Source organism: Neoarius graeffei, chromosome 7, assembly GCF_027579695.1.
Source record: "Neoarius graeffei isolate fNeoGra1 chromosome 7, fNeoGra1.pri, whole genome shotgun sequence".
In the NCBI taxonomy this organism is placed as follows: Eukaryota; Metazoa; Chordata; class Actinopteri; order Siluriformes; family Ariidae; genus Neoarius; species Neoarius graeffei.
The window spans coordinates 24,413,257-24,439,923 of NC_083575.1; the positions used below are offsets into that span (position 1 = coordinate 24,413,257).

At 42.6% G+C, this 26,667-nt stretch overlaps 2 protein-coding genes across 3 annotated transcripts in view; both read left to right on the plus strand.

Moving 5' to 3' along the window:
- Window positions 1-419: 419 nt before the first annotated feature.
- On the plus strand, window positions 420-19,721 carry psmb1 (proteasome 20S subunit beta 1). Its single transcript, XM_060925436.1, has 6 exons — window positions 420-595; window positions 5,611-5,718; window positions 5,865-5,946; window positions 13,198-13,327; window positions 13,517-13,623; window positions 19,396-19,721. The coding sequence occupies exons 1-6, from the start codon at window positions 495-497 to the stop codon at window positions 19,579-19,581; spliced, it is 714 nt and encodes a 237-aa protein (XP_060781419.1). The 5' UTR covers window positions 420-494; the 3' UTR covers window positions 19,582-19,721.
- A 1,694-nt stretch (window positions 19,722-21,415) lies between these two features.
- The window catches only part of LOC132889178 (uncharacterized), a 44,188-nt gene continuing 38,936 nt past the window's right edge, over window positions 21,416-26,667 (plus strand). For both annotated transcript variants that reach the window (XM_060925432.1, XM_060925433.1), the window contains exons 1-2: window positions 21,416-22,066; window positions 22,148-22,355. In XM_060925432.1, coding sequence (XP_060781415.1) covers window positions 21,908-22,066; window positions 22,148-22,355 — 367 coding nt within the window. In that variant the 5' untranslated portion in view covers window positions 21,416-21,907. The remainder of the gene's footprint in view (window positions 22,067-22,147; window positions 22,356-26,667) is intronic.

Below are 26,667 nucleotides of genomic sequence, written 5' to 3' on the forward strand. Positions count from 1 at the left end.
TGGACTGTGGGGGAAACCGGAGCACCCGGAGGAAACCCACGCGGACAACATGCAAACTCCACACAGAAAGGCCATCGCCGGCCCCGGGGCTTGAACCCAGACCTTCTTGCTGTGAGGCGACAGCGCTAACCACTACACCACCATGCCGCCCTTTTCCTTTTTTGTCATTTTGAAAATGTAAAAGATGACATTTAAAAAAAAAAGTTTTTGCTTAAAATATAAATGGAATGAGTCATGTTTAACTTTATGCCTTTTGGAGATAATTTCATCTTCAACTTGCTTCACTGTTCACAGTAACAGCAAGGTGCACAAACTTTTGCATACCACTGTAAGAGTGCTTGTTCTCCAGATATGTTCTGTGGAGCTGGCTCAGTGAGCGTACCGCCTACCTGTGACGCAACCGGAAGTGGCGCTACATCAACTTCCGTCCGCCATGTTGCAGTGAGACAGCGAGATTTCTGAGGAAAAGTTACGCTTTCAGTTTAGTTGCAGTCATGCTGTCCACACAGGCTTTTGGAGAAAACGGAAAGATGAAGGAGTATCACTACACCGGGCCTGTAGAGCATAAATTCTCCCCTTATGCCTTTAATGGAGGGTAAGAAATAAGAAATGTGTGATGAAACGCTGCGAGCCGGCTTTGTCCTCTTCCCTGTCGCCGGGGCTGCTGGTGGAGTTAGCCGGGCATCAACCTCAGCTAATGGCTTTTAGTTTTAAAATGTCGGGGGTTTGGCAGGACTAAAAGAATAAATAACCCTCGATTCAATAATCTTGAATAGGCGAAGATCATTTATCTGAAAGTCTTGTTGATGAGACAATAATCATCATTCGGTCCTTTTAGCCTTGAGCTAACTAGCTGTTTTGAGTATTAAATGTTTCATCTGTGCAGCTCTAACTGTCTCTGAGTTGAGTTCGGAGGATAAATTTATTATACACTACCGTTCAAAAGTTTGGGGTCACTTTGAAATGTCCTTATTTTTGAAAGAAAAGCACCGTTCTTTATACATTGCTAATGTGGTAAATGACTATTCTAGCTGCAAATGTCTGGTTTTTGGTGCAATATCTCCATAGGTGTATAGAGGCCCATTTCCAGCAACTCTCACTCCAGTGTTCTAATGGTACAATGTGTTTGCTCATTGCCTCAGAAGGCTAATGGATGATTAGAAAACCCTTGTACAATCATGTTAGCACAGCTGAAAACAGTTGAGCTCTTTAGAGAAGCTATAAAACTGACCTTCCTTTGAGCAGATTGAGTTTCTGGAGCATCACATTTGTGGGGTCGATTAAATGCTCAAAATGGCCAGAAAAATGTCTTGACTATATTTTCTATTCATTTTACAACTTATGGTGGGAAATAAGTGTGGCTTTTTATGGAAAACACAAAATTGTCTGGGTGACCCCAAACTTTTGAACGGTGGTGTACACCATGTTCTCATTGGTTTATCACTTAAAGTCATCTAGAAGTCAAAATAGGCGTTTCAGAGCTTTGTGCACATGTTCCTTAGTGTTATTCACACCAGCATATCTAGAAAAAAAAGGTGGAGATAATTTAATTTAAATGTCGTACTTTTGTTACTTCCTGGAAAACATAAAATTGCCGACTCATCCTGGACTAGACCGGCGGCTACAATTATCGACACCCTAATGGCCATTGCAAAAGTAGAAAAGACTTTTAATTTGTAAACTGTGCATGAATAATTACTCAAACTTCCACTGGAGGAAAAAAAGAGTTGATTCCTGATTACTTTGTGTATCAGATCACGTGACACCTTTGTCCACAGTTATTGACATCTCTAGCGGCTTTATCCTGTTCTCCAGGGTCGCAGGCAAGCTGGAGCCTATCCCAGCTGACTACGGGTGAAAGGCGGGGTACACCCTGGACAAGTCGCCAGGTCATCACAGGGCTGACACATAGACACAGACAACCATTCACACTCCCATTCACACCTACGCTCAATTTAACATCACCAGTTAACCTAACCTGCATGTCTTTGGACTGTGGGGGAAACCGGAGCACCCGGAGGAAACCCACGCGGACACGGGGAGAACATGCAAACTCCGCACAGGAAGGCCCTCGCCGGCCCCGGGGCTCGAACCCAGGACCTTCTTGCTGTGAGGCGACAGCGCTAACCACTACACCACCGTGCCGCCCCAATGTAATTCTCCTATTTTATATTAAACTTTGGTCAAATATCTGTAACATTCTGCATTCTCTGCGATTTTTTTTTTCTTTTTTTTAAATTTAATTTTGTTTTTTTTTACCTTGCGCAATACCAGAGAAATTTAGTTTAAATCAAGCTATTTGAGGCGAATTGGTCCGCCTTTGAAAAAAACTTGGCATTTGGATTTCCCGGCAAACATCGATTTTCGTGAAATTGCGTGCGGGATGCCTCTTTCTGAATCCTACGTCAGCGCTGGTTTGTTTATGAGAAAACGACCTGGTGGTTTTCTGCAAATTTCTCCAACATTGTCGTGTAATTATTAAAATGGTTAACAGATGTATCGTAGGAGGGTGTAGCAACACCAATCTTGATGGGATTAGTACTCATCGTTTCCCAAAAGACCGGACAATGAGAAAGAAATGGGAGTGCTTGGTCTACACAGGCTGTGCACTGAAACCGTGCAAAGCTCGCGCAGCCTGCTGGAGCTTCCGCAGATGATGTCACGAATCTGGCTCCAGACTCCCTTGGGCTTTTTCCAGACGCGTTTTATTTTATTTTATTTTTTTCTGCTGTAGACAGATGGCCTTGTGCAAAATTACCCTTCTGGATGAGTGTGTAAAGGGACATTCTTTCATATAAAAAAAACCCATGAAATTGGTCCAGATTATGCACTTTAAGTATTTCCGTAGATCACATTTTGTTAATTGTTTGTTGTTTGTATTAATTTCTAATTTTGTAGTTTACCAGTAAATGTCAACAGGCAGTTGACATTGTAACCACATGAACGTCCAGGTCAAAGGTCGCATTTCATTCCTCAAACCATAATATAAAATGTCTCCTGATCTTGTAATATGTGGTAGATTTACAACAAACTGAAAAAAAAAATTCTGAATGGAATAGAAAAATCTGAATATTTCAAGCATGTAATTTTTTTTTTTTTATATGCTAGGAATTTAATTCTGGTCTAATTCTATTTATTGCAACAGGATTCTAAATACTCTCTTCTGTTCCAAATTCCATTCTGTTATGAATCGAGAAAAATAATTATTATAAATCACAGCACTTTATTTTTTTTAAAGTACTTCAGTTACTTCAACAATGTTACACAAAGATCGACCCATAACAGTTGTAAATGTCCCTTAATTCCACAGGGTGTCGATAATGGTGGACACCAGTGAAAGTGATCACTATTATCGACACCTCACGTGACTTCTCAAAAGCACGTTTAGATACAAAATGGCGACTGTCAAATAAAAGAGTAAGTAACAAAGTAGGTTTTCACAAGGAGATCATGAAATATCGGTGAATTTGAGAAGTAAAAACATGTCCATGATCTTTCCACCATGCTTACCTGCGATGAGAACATCTGGGTTTTCCTCAAATTGCTGATCATGCTAAAAAAAAAATTCCATCTCAGGTAATGAGCTGTGTTATCAGACAATAAGATCAAATGGCGAGGGGGTCTTCAGGTCGATTAATTAACCAATAATAACTGTTGTAACTGAAACGCACCTTTTTGTAATTATTATTATTATTATTATTATTATTATTATTTTCTTTTTTTTTTGGGTGAATCTGAAAGTTGTCAATAATTATGGACTGTCGATAATTGTAGCCGCCACTCTAGTCTTGTGTTCATCCAGTTAAATGCTCTGTAAATTAGGTTATGTCCTGCCCCTTCAGGGCTTTCCACTAAGGCTCATACTAGCCAGCCATGACAAATAAGTAGCCAGCCGGGGGGGGGGGGTAGCTAAACACAAAATAAACTCCTGTGCACGCAGTTCCCAGGATTAAATGTATTTTCCACAGACCATTTATTTATTCACTTTACTCAAATACAAAGTAAAATGGCAGTAAATCTTCTTTCTTTTCTTGCGTATTGCATCATGAGGCATTCCTGGCTTGTAAATCTCTTATTTTCGGTGCATGACACATTCACACAGCTGAGCATGCTATGAATTAACAACGACAACGGTCTGCAGTGGGGCTACACAATTAAACACTCAGCGAACATTTCTCCATTTGTGTATGAAAATACACTCCAAGGACTCAGTTTGGCTTCATTTACAACCAACGGTGTCTTTTGATGCCAGCACGTAATTGAACGAGAGAAGACTGGTTTACCGGAGACAAAATAAGCGTTATCTCTGCTTCTGTTCCCTCCGACGGCCCGACACACTACTGCCTCCGCCGAGTGCGCGCACACACCGCATGTCGGGGTTGCGGATGAGTTACTCTCCCTTGATCAATGAAGTCGGCGGGGAATTTGTGGTTATTATCGGTATAAACGGCACGAATCACAACTTAAATGAGTGCGGGTCAGCTTGATATTATTGTCAGTCCGTTAGATAAACATTTAATTTTATTAAAATCGAAAATTAATATTTAGAGCCTGTGGGCTACAAAAATAGTCATTAAAGTAGCCGGCTGGACTTAATTGTGTAGTCGGCTGTATGGCCGGCAGCCGGCGCTTGTGGAAAGCCCTGCCCCTGGGTGCGTGTCTTGACAAGAGAAATGATAAGTTTACCTCTTGTGCCAGTACTACTGCTGGTCTCTGTGATCCCTGGCTTGTTGAAGCAGCTCGTTAGCAACAAAGATGGTTAGTCTGTATTTTTTTCTCCATCAGTAAGAGTAAACAACATAGAAGCATCAAATGGCTCCTGGTGAAGACCCTCCATCAGCATCGCTGCTACTTGTGGTCAACCTTGGCTAAAACATAACTCCAAAGATACAGTACAGTTGGTGTAGGTTGCAGTGAGAAATCCCCCACCACAGTTGAGCAAACGCTCTTGTAAATCTTTCACTATTCTCCATATTAAACTCGCTCACCAAGTTACTATCAAGTGTGTTTTAGATTGGGTGGGGGGTATGGACTATCTGGAACACTATGGGCTGGTGTAGTGGTTAGCACTGTCACAGCAAGAAGGTTCTGGGTTCGAGCCCAGTGGCTGACGGGGGCCTTTCTGTGTGGAGTTTGCATGTTCTCCCCATGTCTGCGTGGGTTTCCTCCAGGTGCTTCAGTTTCCCCCACAGTCCAAAGACATGTGGTTAGGTTAACATTGGGTGGCCTTGAGCAAGGCACCTAACCCTTCAATTGCTCCCTGGGCGCTGTAGCATAGCTGCCCACTGCTCTGGGTATGTGCTCACTTGTGTGTGTTCATTGCTTCAGATGGGTTAAATTTCACGGTATGCTCAAGTCTGTGCTTGAGTGTGTGTGTGTGACAAACAAAGGCTTCTTGGCTGCTGCTTCTGTTGTGTAAATCAACCCTTTGATTCAACACTCCATCAGTCTGACTTTTGGTTTCAAAAGGAAATCTATCTTTTTCATCTGGAAGCAAGCCATTTGTTTCGCAAGACACTTCATGGGGAATTATTTTTTTTTTTAATTATATTCGAATAAGTCTTAACCCTGAACAGTAACTTGGCCTAACTTGTGCATTTTGTCCCACAGGACTGTGCTGGCAGTGGCTGGAGAAGACTTTGCTATAGTGGCCTCAGATACACGTCTAAGCGAGGGCTACTCCATCCATAGCCGAGACTCTCCAAAGTGCTACAAACTGTAAGTGACCAGGTGGTTGGTATCACAGAATCTAAACGTAGCAGTGTATGTACTGTATAGGTGTAAAGAAACCGAATTCTACATGGAAGATGGCTGAAGAGTCATTTGACCACTGACCCAGAGCTCTTTTGTGTGTTCACACACAGGACAGACCAGACGGTGATCGGCTGCAGCGGATTCCATGGGGACTGTTTGACGTTAACCAAGGTCATTGATGCAAGGCTGAAGGTAGGAGTGATTCCTTTAACTCCTGCACTAATCGGATGTCTACAGCTAGTAAGGTTAAACCTACCTGTCCACTGCCTGTAAAAACGTTTCAAATGTCTTTTCTTGCTTTAAGAGAGAACAGGAGAGTTCTCAGAGTGTCAGGTGTTTTGTCGCACTCAGTTCATACTTATCAAAATAAAATGATCACATTTCTCCTGGTGATATGGAACAGCTAGCAAGTCTTTTATTAGTTTAATAGAAAATAAACTAATCTTTTAATCTTAAATCTTTTCAATATAGCCTGGAAAAACACTTCCTTATTAATCAAAACATGACGATCAATGAATTACACCTTTTTATAATTCTTCGTGTGCCCGTGATGCCATGCTTGTTTTCCAACCCGGAAGTCTGCCATGTTGGATGATAACAACAACCAAGATAGTTAGCAGCGCTTCATGCTGCGACGCTTCGTGATTTTTCTTTTGATTTAACCCTCTGGGGTCGAGAGCTTCGCCGGCGAAGCTTGGCAGGTTTAGAATGAGTAGGTCATGTATTTAGATAAACATCTGAGTTTTTTTTTTTTTTTAATCATACAAGCATTATAAACGTATCGAGAAACTTTTTATACTTTACACTTTCCTATGTGCCCACTGCCAAATAATATTATAGTTTTTAAATTACCTAAATTAGATGAAACACAAAACTTGTCACCTTACTCAGTCGCACCAGACTCTGAGCACATACTTACATATTCATAAAAGACTATTCACGTGGCAACGGCATGATGATCACTTTCACGCTTTCAGTTTCGATTGGTTCTTTCGCAGTGGGAACGCCCACCGTAAACAGGATAAAATCTGTCAGCCATAGTTTAGGCTATTTGGAGGTAAAACTTGTTGAAAGATGGCAAGCGGATTTTATGCGTTTCAGATGATTCAGGACAGCGATTCAATTCAATCTTGAGAACCACGGCACTGATGAGGGCCCCCCCCCCCCCCCCTTTAAACTTTGATTCGATTCAGCCGAAGATGAACTCGAGTAAGTGTAAATAATGCTTGTATTTCTAATGAGCAGATCGGTTGATATGCGTGCGCTGTAAAAAAAAAAAAAAAGACCAATTTTTCCAGTGTTAAAAGTATTTTCCTCAAAAATAGTTAATTTTGCTCTATTTTGAGTTTGGAGAGTAAAACTGAGTGGGAGCAAAATTGCAGAGTAATTGTGTGACAGAGTAGGCTGTGGCTCTGAACTGAGTAAAATGGTACAAGAGTTCTTTTCAAGACACACTGAATCGAGTCAAATGCAAAAATTAAGTCAAATACCAGATAAATGAAGCTGGTGTAAAAAGCAGTTTTAGAACTGTGTTGGAATGTGTGAAAAAACATGACCTCACCCACTGGGACTTGACTTGATGGGATTAAGAGTTAATCTGATAGGATTAAGAGTTGGCAGTGGGAGGGGTTTTCACTCTTCTCATTGAATGGAATGGAATTTTTTTTTTTTTAAATAAAACTCTTATTGAATACCCCTCCCACTGCCAACCCTTTATCCCAAAACAATAGGGGGGACACTTTTTGATGGCCAGTTAAAGGCCTAGAGAAATGCATTTTTTTGCACTAAAACAAAATCGCAGTTAAATTTGGCAAAGTTTATTGAGTCCCTGGACAGAGGCAACTATTCTCTAAACCGCACGGTAGTGGATATATTCACAGACAAAAGCTGAGTAAATTTAGCCTTTTTAAAACTGCCCAGAAGTAGCAGACGGGGGCCGTGTGATGTCCCGGGTGTGTGTCGGCCACGAACAACAGCATGAGCAACCAAAGCGAGCAGGAATTTGATGAGGGAGAAACTTGAAGTTTTAGTAGTTTTTCGTCAGTTCAAGTTGATGATGATGTGGCCAACGAAGAAGTGGCCAACGATAGGGAAGAAGAGAGGGGTATCGAACCGTACCGATTCGAGCCAGAATTGTCCGATGAGAGTGGGGTCAGTGATAATGATGAACCTTAAGTTTCGATTTGATCCACGGCTTCAGCCGGCCTTTAAACGCTCATAACGGCCACTGGAGGTCCCAGCGAAGCCAAATTTTGCAGGCACCTTCCTCTACATGATCCCCTACGAACCAGCACGGGCACGGCCCGGTAGGACCGTGCCTTGGGACGTTATTCGCCCTGGCGCGAGCTCTACTCCACGCCTTGAGTTTCTATATGATTCACTAATCCAGGCGGACTTTAAAAATTCATAACTTGGCCAGGGAAGCTCACAGCGAGGCAAGGTTTCGCATGCACCACCCCGTCCCCTAGCCCTCGCGAACCAGCAGGGGCACCGCCCGGTATGTTGGAAACAAAATGCTTTGCAGTTTATTGTAGAAAAGTCTTGACTAATTAGTGATTTTCCTTTTCCTGAAAGATAAAGGTACAGGGCCACTCCCTCCACGGCATTTGTGTTGCTGCACCTGGCAGTGATACATCGCTTTCCGGGCGCTCCCCCCCCCTTCTCCGTAATGGTCGTGGATTGTAGTTTAACGATTCGTCTCTTTGTATGTCGTGGTCTGTCGCAAGTTTCCGTCAAAATGAATGTAATCTAGCAGAGAGTCGGACAGAAGCTACACTGTGTGGGCGTCAGTGGAAAAACCGCTGGGAAAACCACTCAGACTCGTGATGTCACGCGAAAGCCAGCTAATAATGGCCACGTTGGTACTGGGATTCCTTTGGCGGGAAATTTAAACTCGACAAATTCTGAATGTTTACGACGTGGGTTTCTGTTACAAGTTTTCATTGTCAGGACTTGTACTGTTATTATCCAAAGAGGAAGGGGGAACATTTCTCTAGGCCTTTAATTGTCCAAATCAATGGAGCAGATTGAAGTTTTTGTGCTTGATCCATTCCTAAGACTGAACAGAATCACCTCAAGTGACCAAAACGGTTTGACAGAATGGTCATGTTTTTTTCCACATGTTCCAACACAGTTCTAAAACTGCTTTTTACAACATTTCCATTTGTTTTTTTTTTTAAAGTACAATCATGACATACATACTACATAGATATTATTGTAGCTGAACTTGTGCTGAATACAAAAAAAGTCATATGACTTTGAAAATACTGCTTAGATTTGTTGAAATTGACAACAAAATCAGAGCATGCCAAAATCATTAGAGTGCCATAAAATACCCTCAGACCCCAGAGGGTGAACGACCCAAACCCATAACTACATCATCGCTTGTTTATTGCAATGCATTATGGGTGATACCTGGGGTCAGCTCCGCCGTATCGTTTACTTTCGCCTTTGTTAAACACTGCATTGTTGTGTCTAACCGGTTTTAACCGTGCCTAAAGTGAACTGCTGTGTGCCTTACTGTGTCTCCACGACAAAGAGAACACCACCTAATTTGAGCTTTTATCAGCTGCCAGTCGAGGAGAAGAGAAGAAAGAAATGGATAAGTTTAATCCGCAATGAAAACCTTCGAACTGAATCGAAATGGACAAGTGTTTGTAGCTTACATTTTCCCTGGTGGGAAAAAGACGTACTTAAACTGTGACCCAGCAGTATTTTCGTGGTCTGCGGAACGGCCTTCAGTTATAGAAGATTATAAAAATCGACACTGTTCTTCGTCTGAAACGAGTGATATTCCAAAGCCTGTAAAACACAGAAGCGTTCTTTGGCCTTTGCCTGTCAAAGTGCTGAAGCACTCGGCAGCCGAACGAGCCTGTCGGACCGATAAAACTCCCAAACCACGAAGGGTTCTCTTTCAGGTATGTACAGTATAATGTTCAGTGTACCTCAGTAGCGGCGTTTATTGAAGTAAATGCATTTATACTGAACATGACACGGCAGATCAGCGGGTTTCAAAATATTTTTTTTTAATAATGTTTCCTGATATCAAGTTTTATTTAACTAATCACTCATTCATAAATGTTTTGATGCTGTTCGTCTGGGCCCGGGATCACGAAGCAATCTTAGACTTAATGTAACTTTGCCATGAGCACTATAGACAGTACAGGCAATTTCAGAGAGGTTATGTACAATTCCTGATATTCAGATAGATTTGTTTTCTCGATAAAGTGTAGCTGGTGCAGTATACATCCTCAGAAATGAGACATTCTGAGATTTGATGATGATGTACAGTGTGGTAGACTCGGTCTAGACTCTTACCTTCTCACCAAGCTTGATTTGGATTCTGATTTTCTTGCTGTAAACCCTCGACATGTTATCTACCTCTTTAAATCACCAATTTCATTGTCTTCCACGAAAGAGCACTGCAAAATCGCTCCTCTCATATCGCTCAACTACCGAACCCGGCTATCCCCTATAGAGAGCGTGCACGTGACATCACGAGGTCACGTGATATTTGTTTATCTGCCATCTTGGACGGCATGGCTGCGCATAGAACTTAGACGAACCCGTTCTAATTATCAAGTGTGTGGGAGTAGATCTTTCGAGAATGGTTATATCTTGTTCAGCATTTGGTTGTAGGAAGCATCCTATATCAAAAAAATATAACTGCTTTTCACATGGACGTGTAATATTAATGTTCTTAAAATATGTATACAAATGCATAACTTGTTTATAAAGTTCTTCCTATCAGATTGTGTAAAGTACTGAAAAAGAATATGTATGTTATTTTAGGCACATAGAGGTGCAAGAAAATATATTTTTAATTTGTTTGAATATAGAAGCTGGACATATCTGTGACCCCTATACATTTATATCTGATATTGAATAATAATTCTGCACAGATAAAGATAGCGGTGATTTGTGATATTTTTTTTTTTTCAGACAAAAACATACATATTTACAACCCTGTCATTATCTGGAACTGAGTTTAGATTTCAAACATTCTTACGATAAAACGTCCTGCATAGTCTCTTTATGATAAACGTCTTAATGCCACTTACCCGTGAGGTTATCAAGTAGACATTCTTCTTTGGAACCTTCCAGAGGTATAGTTGGGATACCCATCCCGCAGCAAAATATTTATAAGCTTCCAGGCTCTTGTAAGTTTTGAGGGCTTTGCCAGTGTAACACGATTCACGATTAACAAGAAAATTGTAAATGTCGTGGTAGGCCAGATCGGGCAAATCGCCGGCACCGCAGCGCCGAATTTCCCTGAACAAGGATTGCGGCAAGTTGTACGGATCTGCAATCCCCAACCTGGAACACTTTTCCACGTAACGCTGCCTCATGTCACCTTCAAGATACTGAACAAACTTGGACAAGTTATTGCGTGATGTAGATGGGGTATTTTCCGAATTTTCTTGGGGATTACTCCCTGGATCCATTATGCTCGCGCAAGGTAAACAATCCTGAAGCCATCCAATATGGCGGCGTATACACGGACGGGTCACGTGACTGCACATCCTCTATAGTGCATTGCGGTAAACAAATGTTGTATTTATGCTTGGGGGCTATTGCCTTTGAAGAAAGACAATGCCTTCTTTGTGTGTGGGATATAATTGCGGTAATAATGCTACTTGTGACAAAGAGAAATGGTTTTTCGGAATTACCAAAATAATTAAAAATGGATGAAGAGCTGTCTGGAGAACGCCATGTGCTGTGGTTCACAAACATGCATCGTAAGGACTTAACTGAGGAAAAGGTTAATTGTACCTGTGTGTGTGTGTGTGTAGGGTGACCACTTTATATCTAGGAAGAGTTCTCATCGCTGTTTAAAGCTGTGTTTTCTGCTGATTAAATTGAACTTTTGAGCGATGTTTCTTGAGATCGTTGAGTGGTTTACACAAGCATGAACAAGCACCCTGTCATCTTTTAATTGTTTGATGAGAAGACTACCAACCCAGCCAGACACACAGAAATTGTAGGCGTCTAGGCTCTTATGGCCCTTTTCCACTACCCTTTTTCAGCTCACTTCAGCCCGACACGGCTCGCGTTTCGACTACCTCAGAGCAGCACGACTCAGCTCGCTTCAGCCCTGCTTAGCACCCAAAACTCGCACGGTTTTGGAGTGGGGCTGAAGCGAGCCAAACCGAGCCGAGTGGGGCTAGGGGCGTGAGGAGACACTCCCCTGTGCACTGATTGGTGAGGAGGAGTGTCCTCACATGCCCACACACGCCCCGCGAGCACGCTGGGATCTGTAAACACCGTAAACCCGGAAGAAGAAGAATTACAAATTACGAGAATTTCTGAAGCCTTATGCGCCTCGCCTCATCTATACGCTCTTGCCAGTATCTGTTGGCGTTGTCGGTGACAACAAGCCACAGCACCAAGACCAGCAACACTAACGACTCCATGTCCTCCATGTTTATTGTTTACTCTCCGGGTCGTGAGACTACCGATTAAAAGGTCACTGATGTCACTGTTTGCGCTGCCTAACGACATCACGTGACGTCCACCCACTTTCGCTAACTCCACCCGATGTGTCCACCCACTTCCAGCCAGCACGGTTCAGCGCGGTTGTAGTCGAAATGCAACTCCAACAGCCCCGCTCAGCTCGACTCAGCCCAACTCAGTACGGCACGACTCAGCCGCGTTGGTAGTGGAAAAGCGGCATTATAAGCCTTCATTTGTGCATTGGTTGTCCATGAGGTTTGTAGAATGAGAGAGTTCACAATATCAGGGTGATAATCGCTGGTAATGAGGCTAAATCCTCTGTATAATCAGACGGCTTTAACATATACAGGTCAAAGCTACAAACTTCAACTTTTTCTCTGAATCTTGACTTGGCAGAGGACTCCAGACAATCCTAATATTTCGAGAAAGTCAGAGATGCGTCACAGTTATTGTTCACACGAGACGGCATTTTGGATTTGTATATCATCCAACACGGTGGCACGGTGGTGTAGTGGTTAGCACTGTCGCCTCACAGCAAGAAGGTTCTGGGTTTGAGCCCAGAGGGCCTTTCTGTGTGGAGTTTGCATGCTCTCCCCGTGTCCTCCCACAGTCCAGAGGACATGTGGATTAGGTCGACTCTAGGTTCGTGTATGTAAAGCCACCAGATGAGGGTTTGGATCCCTTTGGTGTGCTATAATCACCCAAGAGAATTCAGGGAAGCTAGTTGATAGCTTTCTGGATCGCTGATCCTCAACTGTGAGGACGGCGACAGACAGACAGATATCATCCAACATGGCGGTGGATGCATACGTGACACGATTTTGTCATGTGGGTGCACACGAAGAATACATCATTACTTGTGTTTGCACAAATATGACTTCATTCTTCTTTCCTGATGTAAGATGTGGTAACCAGATGGCACAGATTTTGTGATTTATAGTATTTTTTTCTTTATTTTTTGCTGATCAGTGTGGTGTTCCTTTCTGACAGATGTACAAGCACGCAAATAACAAGACCATGACGAGTGGCGCTATCGCAGCAATGCTATCAACAATTCTGTACGGAAGGCGTTTTTTCCCATACTACGTTTATAACATAATCGGTGGACTTGATGAAGAAGGTAATCTTTTGTCATGGGTATTTCATTTCAGTAGGCTTGGTCTGTTTTCACTGATGTCATCATACTACTGTTAAATGCGTCTTAGAGAGGGCAGTAATGCAGAGTGTAAAAGACAGAGCGATGATTGATTTAATTTTACCACTTTTTAGCAACTCATGCTTATTTATTTTTTTGGCCACTCACTTCAAGGTCGAGGTGCAGTGTACAGTTTTGATCCAGTTGGATCCTACCAGAGGGACGCCTACAAAGCCGGTGGCTCAGCAAGTGCAATGCTGCAGCCTCTGCTTGATAATCAGGTAGGTTTACAACTGACAGCTATGCAACTGGCCATTAGGGCTGCTGCTGCGAGGTATGACTCCAGTCAACATGTACACTACTGTTCAAAAGTTTGGGGTCACTTTGAAATGTCCTTATTTTTGAAAGAAAAGCACTGTTCTTTTCAATGAAGATCACTTTAAACTAATCAGAAATCCACTCTATACATTGCTAATGTGGTAAATGACTATTCTAGCTGCAAATGTCTGGTTTTTGGTGCAATATCTCCATAGGTGTATAGAGGCCCATTACCAGCAACTCTCACTCCAGTGTTCTAATGGTACAATGTGTTTGCTCATTGCCTCAGAAGGCTAATGGATGATTAGAAAACCCTTGTACAATCATGTTAGCACAGCTGAAAACAGTTGAGCTCTTTAGAGAAGCTATAAAACTGACCTTCCTTTGAGCAGATTGAGTTTCTGGAGCATCACGTTTGTGGGGTCGATTAAATGCTCAAAATGGCCAGAAAAATGTCTTGACTATATTTTCTATTCGTTTTACAACTTATGGTGGTAAATAAAAGTGTGACTTTTCATGGAAAACACAAAATTGTCTGGGTGACCCCAAACTTTTGAACGGTAGTGTACATGTCTGAATGCAAGATGTGCGTAAACCTGCACGAATCTGCTGCAATACATCGCAAACTTGTTGCATTTTTGTTCCAGTAAATAAGATTTAATCAGCACCTTGGTGTTATTGTATAGTGCAAGCAAAGACTCTTCATATTTTAACTCAAATAATTTGGCGTGCACATAAGTACATATGGTTTAATTTAAGATCTCATAATGAATCTTATCATTTATAACAAGTTGAAAAATTCATACATTGAAAAAATCTGATTGGTTCAGGTTTAGAGTAGAGTAATGTGGCTGTATTGTCCTTAATGTTAATTTAGATCAACTCCGTCCATTGAAATTGATCAAGCACAGAAATGTGTTGCAGACTTGTGGGACTTAAATAATTTACAGGCACCTGGAGGGAAGTTCTCATCAAATAACATGATAAAAGAACAGAAAGAACAGTGATCGATTTGCCAAATGATGAGGCCATTTTAGTAATTGAATCTTATTCCTCTAGAGCAGGGGTTCTCAACCTTTTCCGCTTCGAGGCCCACCTATTCATACTTGTAACGAGTCGGGCCTGTTTAAAAAAAAAATCCCTAATTATTTTGGCTTTTCTATTCTATTAGAATCTAATAAGCTATTATAAAGTGTATTAATGGGATGCAACATCACTCCCTGTTACAGATGGGAGCCCAGGGATTAAATAAATGCAAGAAAAACAATTTTTTTTAAATTATAGGTATTGTATTTAAAACTGTATGGATGTGCCAGAAGCCAAACCATGCATGCAGGACATTCTCCGTCAAAAGGGATTAATGATCCAAAAGTGGAGTCTGGTCCATTAACACAAGAACTTATTGCCATGTTTGTGTTCAGCGAACAAGCAAGTTATTAAAACCAAGAAGTACAACCCCGATTCCAAAAAAGTTTGGACAAAGTACAAATTGTAAATAAAAACGGAATGCAATAATTTACAAATCTCAAAAACTGATATTGTATTCACAATAGAACATAGACGACATATCAAATGTCAAAAGTGAGACATTTTGAAATTTCATGCCAAATATTGGCTCATTTGAAATTTCATGACAGCAACACATCTCAAAAAAGTTGGGACAGGGGCAATAAGAGGCTGGAAAAGTTAAAGGTACAAAAAAGGAACAGCTGGAGGACCAAATTGCAACTCATTAGGTCAATTGGCAATAGGTCATTAACATGACTGGGTATAAAAAGAGCATCTTGGAGTGGCAGCGGCTCTCAGAAGTAAAGATGGGAAGAGGATCACCAATCCCCCTAATTCTGCGCCGACAAATAGTGGAGCAATATCATGAGTTCGACAGTGTAAAATTGCAGAGAGTTTGAACATATCATCATCTACAGTGCATAATATCATCAAAAGATTCAGAGAATCTGGAAGAATCTCTGTGCGTAAGGGTCAAGGCCGGAAAACCATACTGGGTGCCCGTGATCTTCGGGCCCTTAGACGGCACTGCATCACATACAGGCATGCTTCTGTATTGGAAATCACAAAATGGGCTCAGGAATATTTCCAGAGAACATTATCTGTGAACACAATTCACCGTGCCATCCGCCGTTGCCAGCTAAAACTCTATAGTTCAAAGAAGAAGCCGTATCTAAACATGATCCAGAAGCGCAGATGTCTTCTCTGGGCCAAGGCTCATTTAAAATGGACTGTGGCAAAGTGGAAAACTGTTCTGTGGTCAGACGAATCAAAATTTGAAGTTCTTTATGGAAATCAGGGACGCCGTGTCATTCGGACTAAAGAGGAGAAGGACGACCCGAGTTGTTTTCAGCGATCAGTTCAGAAGCCTGCATCTCTGATGGTATGGGGTTGCATTAGTGCGTGTGGCATGGGCAGCTTACACATCTGGAAAGACACCATCAATGCTGAAAGGTATATCCAGGTTCTAGAGCAACATATGCTCCCATCCAGATGACGTCTCTTTCAGGGAAGACCTTGCATTTTCCAACATGACAATGCCAAACCACATACTGCATCAATTACAGCATCATGGCTGCGTAGAAGAAGGGTCCGGGTACTGAACTGGCCAGCCTGCAGTCCAGATCTTTCACCCATAGAAAACATTTGGCGCATCATAAAACGGAAGATACAACAAAAAAGACCTAAGACAGTTGAGCAACTAGAATCCTACATTAGACAAGAATGGGTTAACATTCCTATCCCTAAACTTGAGCAACTTGTCTCCTCAGTCCCCAGACGTTTACAGACTGTTGTAAAGAGAAAAGGGGATGTCTCACAGTGGTAAACATGGCCTTGTCCCAACTTTTTTGAGATGATGTCATGAAATTTAAAATCACCTAATTTTTCTCTTTAAATGATATATTTTCTCAGTTTAAACATTTGATATGTCATCTATGTTCTATTCTGAATAAAATATGGAATTTTGAAACTTCCACATCATTGCATTCCATTTTTATTTACAATTTGTACTTTGTCCCAACTTTTTTGGAATCGGGTTGTACACTCAAAAGAAGTGGGTATAGAAACCACTCAGTGGGATTAAATCCTTACACGCTAACAAAGAAGGATTTTTCCTACAAGTTGGAAAATTATCCATCCGTTGAGTTCCCCAACATCTCAAACTACCTGGTGCTGCAGACATCGTTCTACACGGGGACACAGATGAAAACCTGGAAGAGCATGGAGGCTTACGACTTTTTATACGCAGCTGGGTTAAAGATCTGGGGATCAGGACACTACAGGATAGACGGCAGTAGACGGATCTGAGTGCAGGGAGAGTGTTTATTAGCAGGCATGATATTTAGAAAAACAAAAGGAAAACAAAAAGAGTATTTAAGCAGTGTTTTAAACATTGCTAGAAACAAATGTGACCATGATGATGATGCTTCGCAAAGCCTCTGTGGAAACAACGTCCATATCTTCATGTGCTGATTGCGCTCAAATCAGTATCAGGCGTTTCCCATAACTACTGGGTCCCAAGTGTGTGCACAACGCACTCCGTGAGTGAGCGAGGCTGCTCGAGCTGTGCCAGAATCAAGCGTTCAAAGGCACAACAGTCAAGTGTTCATCTACTGTTTGACCACAGCTTTTAGCTCACGTGTATATCACCATCAAAATGCTTATTTTCATTGATAACCCATCACAAAGCATCACGAGCTGTAGTGTGACTGAAGCTTAACAAAGCGGATGTGATGTCGGATGCAACCCAGCAATTGTACCCTACTATGAGTAAAAATTTGCTTCAAAAAAAAAAAATCACGGCCCACTGTTTGAGAAACGCTGATCTATGGTACGTATCAGTAAAAGATTCAGAGAATCTGGAGAAATCTCTGTATGCAAGAGACAAGGCTGAAACTGACATTGGTTGCCTGTGATCTTCAGGCCCTCAAGCGACACTGCATTAAAAGCAGACACGTGTCTGTAGTGGAAATCACCTGTATGGGCCCAGAAACACTTCAGAAAACCATCGTCTGTGAAAACAGTTCATTACTCCATCCACAAATGCAAGTTAAAACCAGATATAAACAATATCCAGAAACACCGCCACCTTCTCTGGGCCCGAGCTCTTTTACGATGGACTGAGGCGAAGTGGAAAATTGTCTCGGTCTGATGACTCAAAAGTAGAAATTCTTTTTAGAAATCATGGACACCACGTCCTCTAGGCTAAAGAGGAGAGGGACCATCCGAAGGCGTGATATTTGTCAAGTTTACTTTTATAGCCCTTTTAGACAACCGACATTGTCGCAAAGCAGCTTTAGAGAGAATTAAAGACTTTAAACATGAGTTAGTTTCATCCCTAATGAGCAAGCCTGTGGCGACGGTGGCAAAGAAAAACTCAGACAACATAAGGAAGAAACCTCGGGAGGAACCAGACTCAAAAGGGCACCCAGATGATGATGGGTTATGACCGATAACGTGATTTTATAAGTAACTTGCTTCTATAACTGTGTCCTATAGAGTCAGAGTATAACTGTGTCACCAGGAAATTCATTATAGTTTTAACATGAAGTCTGTTTTGTTAAAGTTATAAACTGTTTATTGATGGAAACCTGAGTGCAAAACTGTTCATGACGACTGCAGTCCTGAAGTTAGCAAGTCGACTGTAGTCCTCAGACATAAATTTGTATTACTGCAAGTGTCCAGAGCCACCTTCCAAGCGTCTTTGCTTTTGTTAAAGAAAGCAGAGTATTTAAACAGCTTTCTAAACATGGCTAGAAACAAACGTGACCGTGATAATGCTAATACTTCTCAAAGCCTCTGTGAAAACAGCTTCCGTATCTGTGCATGCTGATTGCGCTCAAATCAGTATCGGGTGTTTCCCATAATGACTGGGTCCCAAGTGCACGCACAGCGCACTCCATGAGCGCGCCGCACTCGAGCACACAAAGGCGCGACAGTCAAGTGTGACCACAACTTTTAGCTCGCGTGTATATCGCCATCAAAATGCCTCATTTTCATAAATAACTCATTGTAAAGCATCGTGAGCTGTAGTGTGGCCGTAGCTTAATGAGGCGGATGTGATGTCTGATGCAACCCAGCAATTATACCCTACTATGAGTAAAAATTAGCTTCAACTTGGGGGGGGGGGATTTGTGGCCCACTAGATGGCGCTTGGGCCGTGGCCCAGTGGTTGAGAAATATGGCTCTAGAGTCTAGACCAGGGGTGTCCAAACTGATCCATAAAGGGCCGTGTGGCTGCAGGTTTTCATTCCAGCCATGCAGCAGCACCCTGATTTGGCTTATTCAATCAACTGACACACCCACCCTTTAATCAAGGGTGGGTGTGGCTGCAAGTATTTGACTATGTGAAGACAGTTCAGTTGATTGAATGAGCCAAGTCAGGTGTGCTGCTGCATGGCTGGAATGAAAACCTGCAGCCACACGGCCCTTTATGGATCAGTTTGGACACCCCTGGTCTAGACCATAGTAGCAATAAAATAATACAAAGAGAGTAAATTAATCAGCAAGCTGCAGCAATCCATTATATGCTGCTACTGTTTCTGATGATAAACTGCCAGTCAGCATCATAATATAAGAATGCTTTTCTGAACATGGTGTTATTGGGTATAATGGGTTCTATAGCTTTGACACTCTCTTTTTATTCAAGCTGTTTGAGAATGCAAAAGCTCGACTTTTTGTTGCTGCAGTAAAACCATTTAAAACCTTTTTCTCCTGGTTTGGTGCAGATCGGATACAAAAACATGGAAAACGTGGAGCACTTGCCATTGACGCTCGACAAAGCCGTACAGCTGGTTAAAGATGTGTTCGTGTCGGCTGCAGAGAGAGATGTCTACACTGGAGATGCGCTCAAGATCTGCATCATTACCAAGGAAGGCATCCGAGAGGAGAATCTGCCACTCAGGAGAGACTAAAGGGCCGACATGACTCTGCCAGAAACCAGCCTGCTTTCTTTTTTTCCCCTGGAATTAGCATGTTCACTCTGACTATTCAATACTGGTTTTATTGTCCATTTTGTATTCTTGTCCAAGAATAAAATACTAAATAGTCACAAGGTTTCATTTATTTGTCATTGTAAATTTGAGATGTCGTATCAGGTTATAAACAAATACAGTACACGCAAGTGAACATGAACTCTCGTGAATTATACACAGTCATTGGTTGTAAGACACGGCTCACCCCAGCTGTAGTAACAAGTCATCGCTACAGGTAATAATCTCTCCAAACTCTTTTTTTAAAAGACAGAATGTAGTGGAAATTGAGTGAATGGTGGAAATGAAGCAAGTTTCAAAACTAGGGACTTTTTCACTGCGGAAAAAAGAAAAACGGATGCATATCATCACTCTTCCGGTCACAGCAATTGACCTTCCTGAGAATGGTTTTATGCATTGTAAGCAATTAAAAGCTTAAATAATGGTATAAATATTTTATATTTCTGTAATGAATTAAGAACTACAGCTGACTTGCATCATTCCATTTTGTTCATATATTTGGCTGATTTTATTCAAGCTTAAATTTTCTTTTCTATTTTCTTATGAACACTTAGATTTTAATGCAATCTGAAATCACTTTTTTTTTTTTTAAAGAGCTTTGGTAGATAATTTCTCTGGATGGATGCAGATTTAGTATAAATGACTTAAATGGTGGCACATTGGTGTGGTGGTTAGCACTGTCGCCTCACAGTAAGAAGGTTCTGGGTTCGAGCCTTTCTGTGCAGAGTTTGCATGTTCTCCCCGTGTCCGCGTGGGTTTCCTCCGGGTGCTCCGGTTTCAGTCCAAAGACATGCAGGTTGGGTTAACTGGTGACTCTAAATTGACCGTAGGTGTGAATGTGAGTGTGAATGGTTGTCTGTGTCGATGTGTCAGCCCTGTGATGACCTGGCGACTTGTCCAGGGTGTACCCCGCCTCTCACCCGTAGTCAGCTGGGATAGACTCCAGCTTGCCTGCGACCCTGTAGAACAGGATAAAGCGGCTAGAGATAATGAGATGAGTAGCTAGATAAGGGCGGTATGGTGGTGTAGTGGTTAGCGCTGTCGCCTCACAGCAAGAAGGTCCTGGGTTCGAACCCCGTGGCCGGTGAGGGCCTTTCTGTGCGGAGTTTGCATGTTCTCCCCGTGTCCGCGTGGGTTTCCTCCGGGTGCTCCGGTTTCCCCCACAGTCCAAAGACATGCAGGTTAGGTTAACTGGTGGCTCTAAATTGACCGTAGGTGTGAATGTGAGTGTGAATGGTTGTCTGTGTCTATGTGTTGGCCCTGTGATGACCTGGCGACTTGTCCAGGGTGTACCCCGCCTCTCACCCGTAGTCAGCTGGGATAGACTCCAGCTTGCCTGCGACCCTGTAGAACAGGATAAAGCGGCTACAGATAATGAGATGAGTAGCTAGATAAGGGCGGTATGGTGGTGTAGTGGTTAGCGCTGTCACCTCACAGCAAGAAGGTCCGGGTTCGAGCCCAGTGGCTGGCGAGGGCCTTTCTGTGCGGAGTTTGCATGTTCTCCCCGTGTCCGCGTGTGTTTCCTCCGGGTGCTCCAGTTTCCCCCACAGTCCAAAGACATGCAGGTTAGGTTAACTGGTGGCTCTAAATTGACCGTAGGTGTGAATGTGAGTGTGAATGGTTGTCTGTGTCTATGTGTCGGCCCTGTGATGACCTGGCGACTTGTCCAGGGTGTACCCCGCCTCTCACCCGTAGTCAGCTGGGATAGACTCCAGCTTGCCTGCGACCCTGTAGAACAGGATAAAGCGGGTAGAGATAATGAGATGAGTAGCTAGATAAGGGCGGTACGGTGGTGTAGTGGTTAGCACTGTCGCCTTACAGCAAGAAGGTCCTGGGTTCGAGCCCCGTGGCTGGTGAGGGCCTTTCTGTGCGGAGTTTGCATGTTGTCCGTGTGGGTTTCCTCCGGGTGCTCCGGTTTCAGTCCAAAGACATGCAGGTTAGGTTAACTGGTGACTCTAAATTGACCGTAGGTGTGAATGTGGGTGTGAATGGTTGTGTGTCTATGTGTCAGCCCTGTGATGACCTGGCGACTTGTCCAGGGTGTACCTGGAAAAATTGTTTGTATTTTATCAACCTGAAAATTATCGAACCCCAGACCGGTGACCTATCGCTTATGACGTCAGTGCAAGAGGTCGGTTGCCCGTTGCTATGGTGACAGGGAATGAAATGAAACGAACGCTTGTATCTGAGCGAAGTTTGCAGGCAGGTGAGAACGACGGAGGTTTTAACACGAAGTGTCCTGGTGAGAATGGATAATTGTGATTTGGAAAAGTTGTCAGTGAAGGGTGTGTGTTTGTGCCCTTCGTTCAAGCCGGAAGTGACCTTTTACACCGCCACAGTGCCGAGTGACAGGACCGAGGTGGCCCTGGAGCTGCTGCCCAGCGACTCTGGAGCCTCGTGTAAAATCGTGAGTATGGAAACCTGGAGCGAGTTTTGTTTCCGTGTGACTACACGGCGAATTAAAGTGCATGTTTACTGTGTTTTGAAGCTGTTTGGCAGTGGGTCCAAGTGCTTAAAACTGGATGAAGGCTTAAACCCAGTCGAGGTGGAAGTAACAGCTGAGGATGGCACTGTGCAGAAATACCGCATTGAGCTGATGAAGCTGTCCTCCACAGCGGCCCAGCTCACTGAGCTCACTACACAGCCCTGGCTCCAGCTCCAGCCACACTTCTCTCCTCAGCTTTATGAATACTCAAGTAAGTATTCGACCCTCCATCAGGACTCAGCTTCATAACCCACTGGCCACAACAGGACTTCTCACCTCCCTTACGAAAATTAACCATGGTTTTACTATGAAAACTAACCATGGTTTATAGTTATTCATGGTTTTTTGGGTAACCATGAAAACCATGGTGCATTTTACCTCATTCATCTCATCTCATTATCTCTAGCCGCTTTATCCTTCTACAGGGTCGCAGGCAAGCTGGAGCCTATCCCAGCTGACTACGGGCAAAAGGCGGGGTACACCCTGGACAAGTCGCCAGATCATCACAGGGCTGACACATAGACACAGACAACCATTCACACTCACATTCACACCTACGCTCAATTTAGAGTCACCAGTTAACCTAACCTGCATGTCTTTGGACTGTGGGGGAAACCGGAGCACCCGGAGGAAACCCACGCGGACACGGGGAGAACATGCAAACTCCGCACAGAAAGGCCCTCGCCGACCCCGGGGCTCGAACCCAGGACCTTCTTGCTGTGAGGCGACAGCGCTAACCACTACACCACCGTGCTGCCCCCATTTTACCTCCATGTTCAGTTAAATTTTTAGGTTCTAAGTAAATGTTAATGTATCTGGGCTGTTAATCGAGATCCTTCTCTACAGCATTGACTGTTGGACGAAAGCATGGTAATACTACAGTTAGTGCATCCTTTTAAAAACCATACTATCCCTTTTTAAACTAATTTCGTAGTTACTATGACCTATTACACATACAACTATGATGCTACCACAGCTACTGCAGTACTATGGATAAACCACAGTAATGCTATGGTTGGTTCATAGTAGGGCGGCACGGTGGTGTAGTGGTTAGCGCTGTCGCCTCACAGCAAGAAGGTCCTGGGTTCGAGCCCTGGGGTCGGCGAGGGCCTTTCTGTGCGGAGTTTGCATGTTCTCCCCGTGTCCGCGTGGGTTTCCTCCGGGTGCTCCGGTTTCCCCCACAGTCCAAAGACATGCAGGTTAGGTTAACTGGTGACTCTAAATTGACCGTAGGTGTGAATGTGAGTGTGAATGGTTGTCTGTGTCTATGTGTCAGCCCTGTGATGACCTGGCGACTTGTCCAGGGTGTACCCCGCCTTTCGCCCGTAGTCAGCTGGGATAGGCTCCAGCTTGCCTGCGACCCTGTAGAAGGATAAAGCGGCTAGAGATAATGAGATGAGATGAGATGGTTCATAGTACTTAGAATCACCTTGAAATACCATAGTAGATCCATGGTTACTACCATGGATGAACCATAGTAATACTATGGTTGGTTCATAGTACTTAGAATAACCATGAGATACCATGGTAGAATCATGGTTACTACATAAAAACCATGGTAAAACCATAGTAAACCATGGTAGATTTTCGTAAGGGTGTCCTGAAACATCAGTACATTTTCACACACGTCCTAAAAGTAGATAAAGAGAACCAAACAAATGAGAGTTGTTTTACAATCAGGGTACGCAAGCTAAAAATCACATTTAACACTTAATTATTATCTTCAATATCAAAAGGCTTGACTAAATAAACTTGGTTGTTTATTGTAGCCCTGTGATCAGGGGCGCAGATAGGATTTTTGAACTGGGGGGGACTGAGCTGTCAGCAAACGATTCCATTTTGTGTACATGTACTGAAGCTTCAATATACATTAGAATTGTGAGTTTTCTAACTGAATGAACATTGGTAGACAAAGGCCTACCTGGTCAACACTAGCCATACATGATCAAGTTGTTATTTGTCTGGTATGTTAATCATGCTCCAAAACTTTGTCTTCTGCATGTTTTATTTAAACATTTGCTGATCTGGGGCGGCACGGTGGTGTAGTGGTTAGCGCTGTCGCCTCACAGCAAGAAGGTCCGGGTTTGAGCCCCATGGCCGGCGAGGGCCTTTCTGTGCGGAGTTTGCATGTTCTCCTCGTGTCCGCGTGGGTTTCCTCCGGGTGCTCCGGTTTCCCCCACAGTCCAAAGACATGCAGGTTAGGTTAACTGGTGACTCTAAATTGACCGTAGGTGTGAATGTGAGTGTGAATGGTTGTCTGTGTCTATGTGTCAGCCCTGTGATGACCTGGCGACTTGTCCAGGGTGTACCCCGCCTTTCGCCCGTAGTCAGCTGGGATAGGCTCCAGCTTGCCTGCGACCCTGTAGGACAGGATAAAGCGGCTACAGATAACGAGATGAATTAGATTTGCTGATCTCAGCAGGATGAAGACTCTCATCACAGAAACTTGAACTGTAACTTCTAACAAAAAGGAAAATGTCCAAAACTTAATAACAAAATAAAATTGAAATGATTCACACTCGTGCCTTCATGTAAATGTTTAGAAACATAAAATGTGTATGAAAACAGAAGTATAAACACTTGAACAACAGATTCACACAAATAAAAATAAAAAGTATTTTTTCCAATAAACAAAATTGATAGAAAAAAAAAATTCCCTCAGCAGCCAAACAAATTTACCGTCTCGAAGCAGACTCAATAGGTCCCAAAAACATCTCTCCGCCGCTTCCCAGTTTAAAAACTGGGACAACATGGAATTCGAAAAAAATGGACAGTTAATGAAATGAAACGAAAACCCCAACGTTTATGCTGGTAGATGCTGGATTTCAATGCTTTTCCGACTTCAAACTTCCAACTTAGGAGTACAACTGAACGCACCATTAGTCGTAGCAGAAACACCAAATGGATGAGCTGTGCAGTGTTATTAACCGAGAATTACGTGGAAAATTGAACACCTTGGTTTCCCACCTCTGCAAGGATCTGCTCCAGCCTTTCCCCTTCTTGAATCGGTGAAATGTGGATTGATCACAGACAAGGCTACTGCTGCTGCCATTTCAACTTTGTGCTGCAATGCAAGTTAGTCTAACTAACGGAACATTAATCCTCACTTTTTCTACCAATGTTTGGCGCCTTACGTAGGGACGGTGGATGGGGGGGACAGATAGGGGTCACTATAAATCTGGGGGGACATGTCCCCCCCCCCCCAGTCCCCAGTGCCATCTGCGCCCTTGCCTGTGATACACTACTGTTCAAAAGTTTGGGGTCACTTTGAAATTTCCTTATTTTTGAAAGAAAAGCACTGTTCTTTTCAATGAAGATCACTTTAAACTAATCAGAAATACAGGGTGTCTATAAAGTCTCTTTACAATTTAAAAAAAATTATTACAAAGGCAGTTGTTGAGATATTGTAACTAGATTTATTTTATTTTAATCAGTGTTTATTAATTTTTTTTCAACTGCAGTTAATAGACCTCTATATGGGCACCATTAGTTGCACGAAGCACATCAAGACGGTACTCGATTTCTTGCCATGTTCGCTGTAGGATAGCCTCATCAATGGTGGCAATGGCATTACAAATCCTTTGCTTCAAGTCAGCAATGTCCCGTACCTTTGTTCGATACACGATATCTTTTTAATATGAATAACAACTTTAATCAACACTGATTAAAATAAAATAAATCTAGTTACAATATCTCAACAACTGCCTTTGTAATAATTTTTTTTAAATTGTAAAGAGACTTTATGGACACCCTGTACACTCTATACATTGCTAATGTGCTAAATGACTATTCTAGCTGCAAATGTCTGGTTTTTGGTGCAATATCTCCATAGGTGTATAGAGGCCCATTTCCAGCAACTCTCACTCCAGTGTTCTAATGGTCCAATGTGTTTGCTCATTGCCTCAGAAGGCTAATGGATGATTAGAAAACCCTTGTACAATCATGTTAGCACAGCTGAAAACAGTTGAGCTCTTTAGAGAAGCTATAAAACTGACCTTCCTTTGAGCAGATTGAGTTTCTGGAGCATCACATTTGTGGGGTCGATTAAATGCTCAAAATGGCCAGAAAAATGTCTTGACTATATTTTCTATTCGTTTTACAACTTATGGTGGGAAATAAAAGTGTGACTTTTCATGGAAAACACAAAATTGTCTGGGTGACCCCAAACTTTTGAACGGTAGTGTAGCTGTATTTACCATGCAAAAAAAAAAAATTGGTGATAACGTTATTTTTGGTGAATGTATGGCAATATATGTCATATTTAGCAAAATTACTCGTGTCATTTAGAAAAAGTGCTTTTTTGACCACAGGTAGCTCCAAAAGGGATGCACTTAAATCATTCTTTATACCATAAAACACATATTTGGTTCCATATCATTGGAAACATAGTTAAGTTTTAATGTTGAATGCCAGTAAGTTTTCAGACTATTTTGATCAAATTAGTATGTAATTGTGTCAAAAAAAAAAAGTCCTCTCCGAGACAGCTAATTTTTCAATATAAAATAACATATCTAAAATTATTA

What these genes read in the sequence shown, in the direction of transcription:
- psmb1 (XM_060925436.1), top strand. Translation starts at nt 495, where the DNA reads ATGCTGTCCACACAGGCTTTTGGAGAAAACGGAAAGATGAAGGAGTAT. An exon ending in TCTCCAAAGTGCTACAAACT is followed by an intron (nt 5,719 to 5,864) that starts GTAAGTGACCAG and finishes GTTCACACACAG; the next exon opens with GACAGACCAGACGGTGATCG. An exon ending in TCATTGATGCAAGGCTGAAG is followed by an intron (nt 5,947 to 13,197) that starts GTAGGAGTGATT and finishes CCTTTCTGACAG; the next exon opens with ATGTACAAGCACGCAAATAA.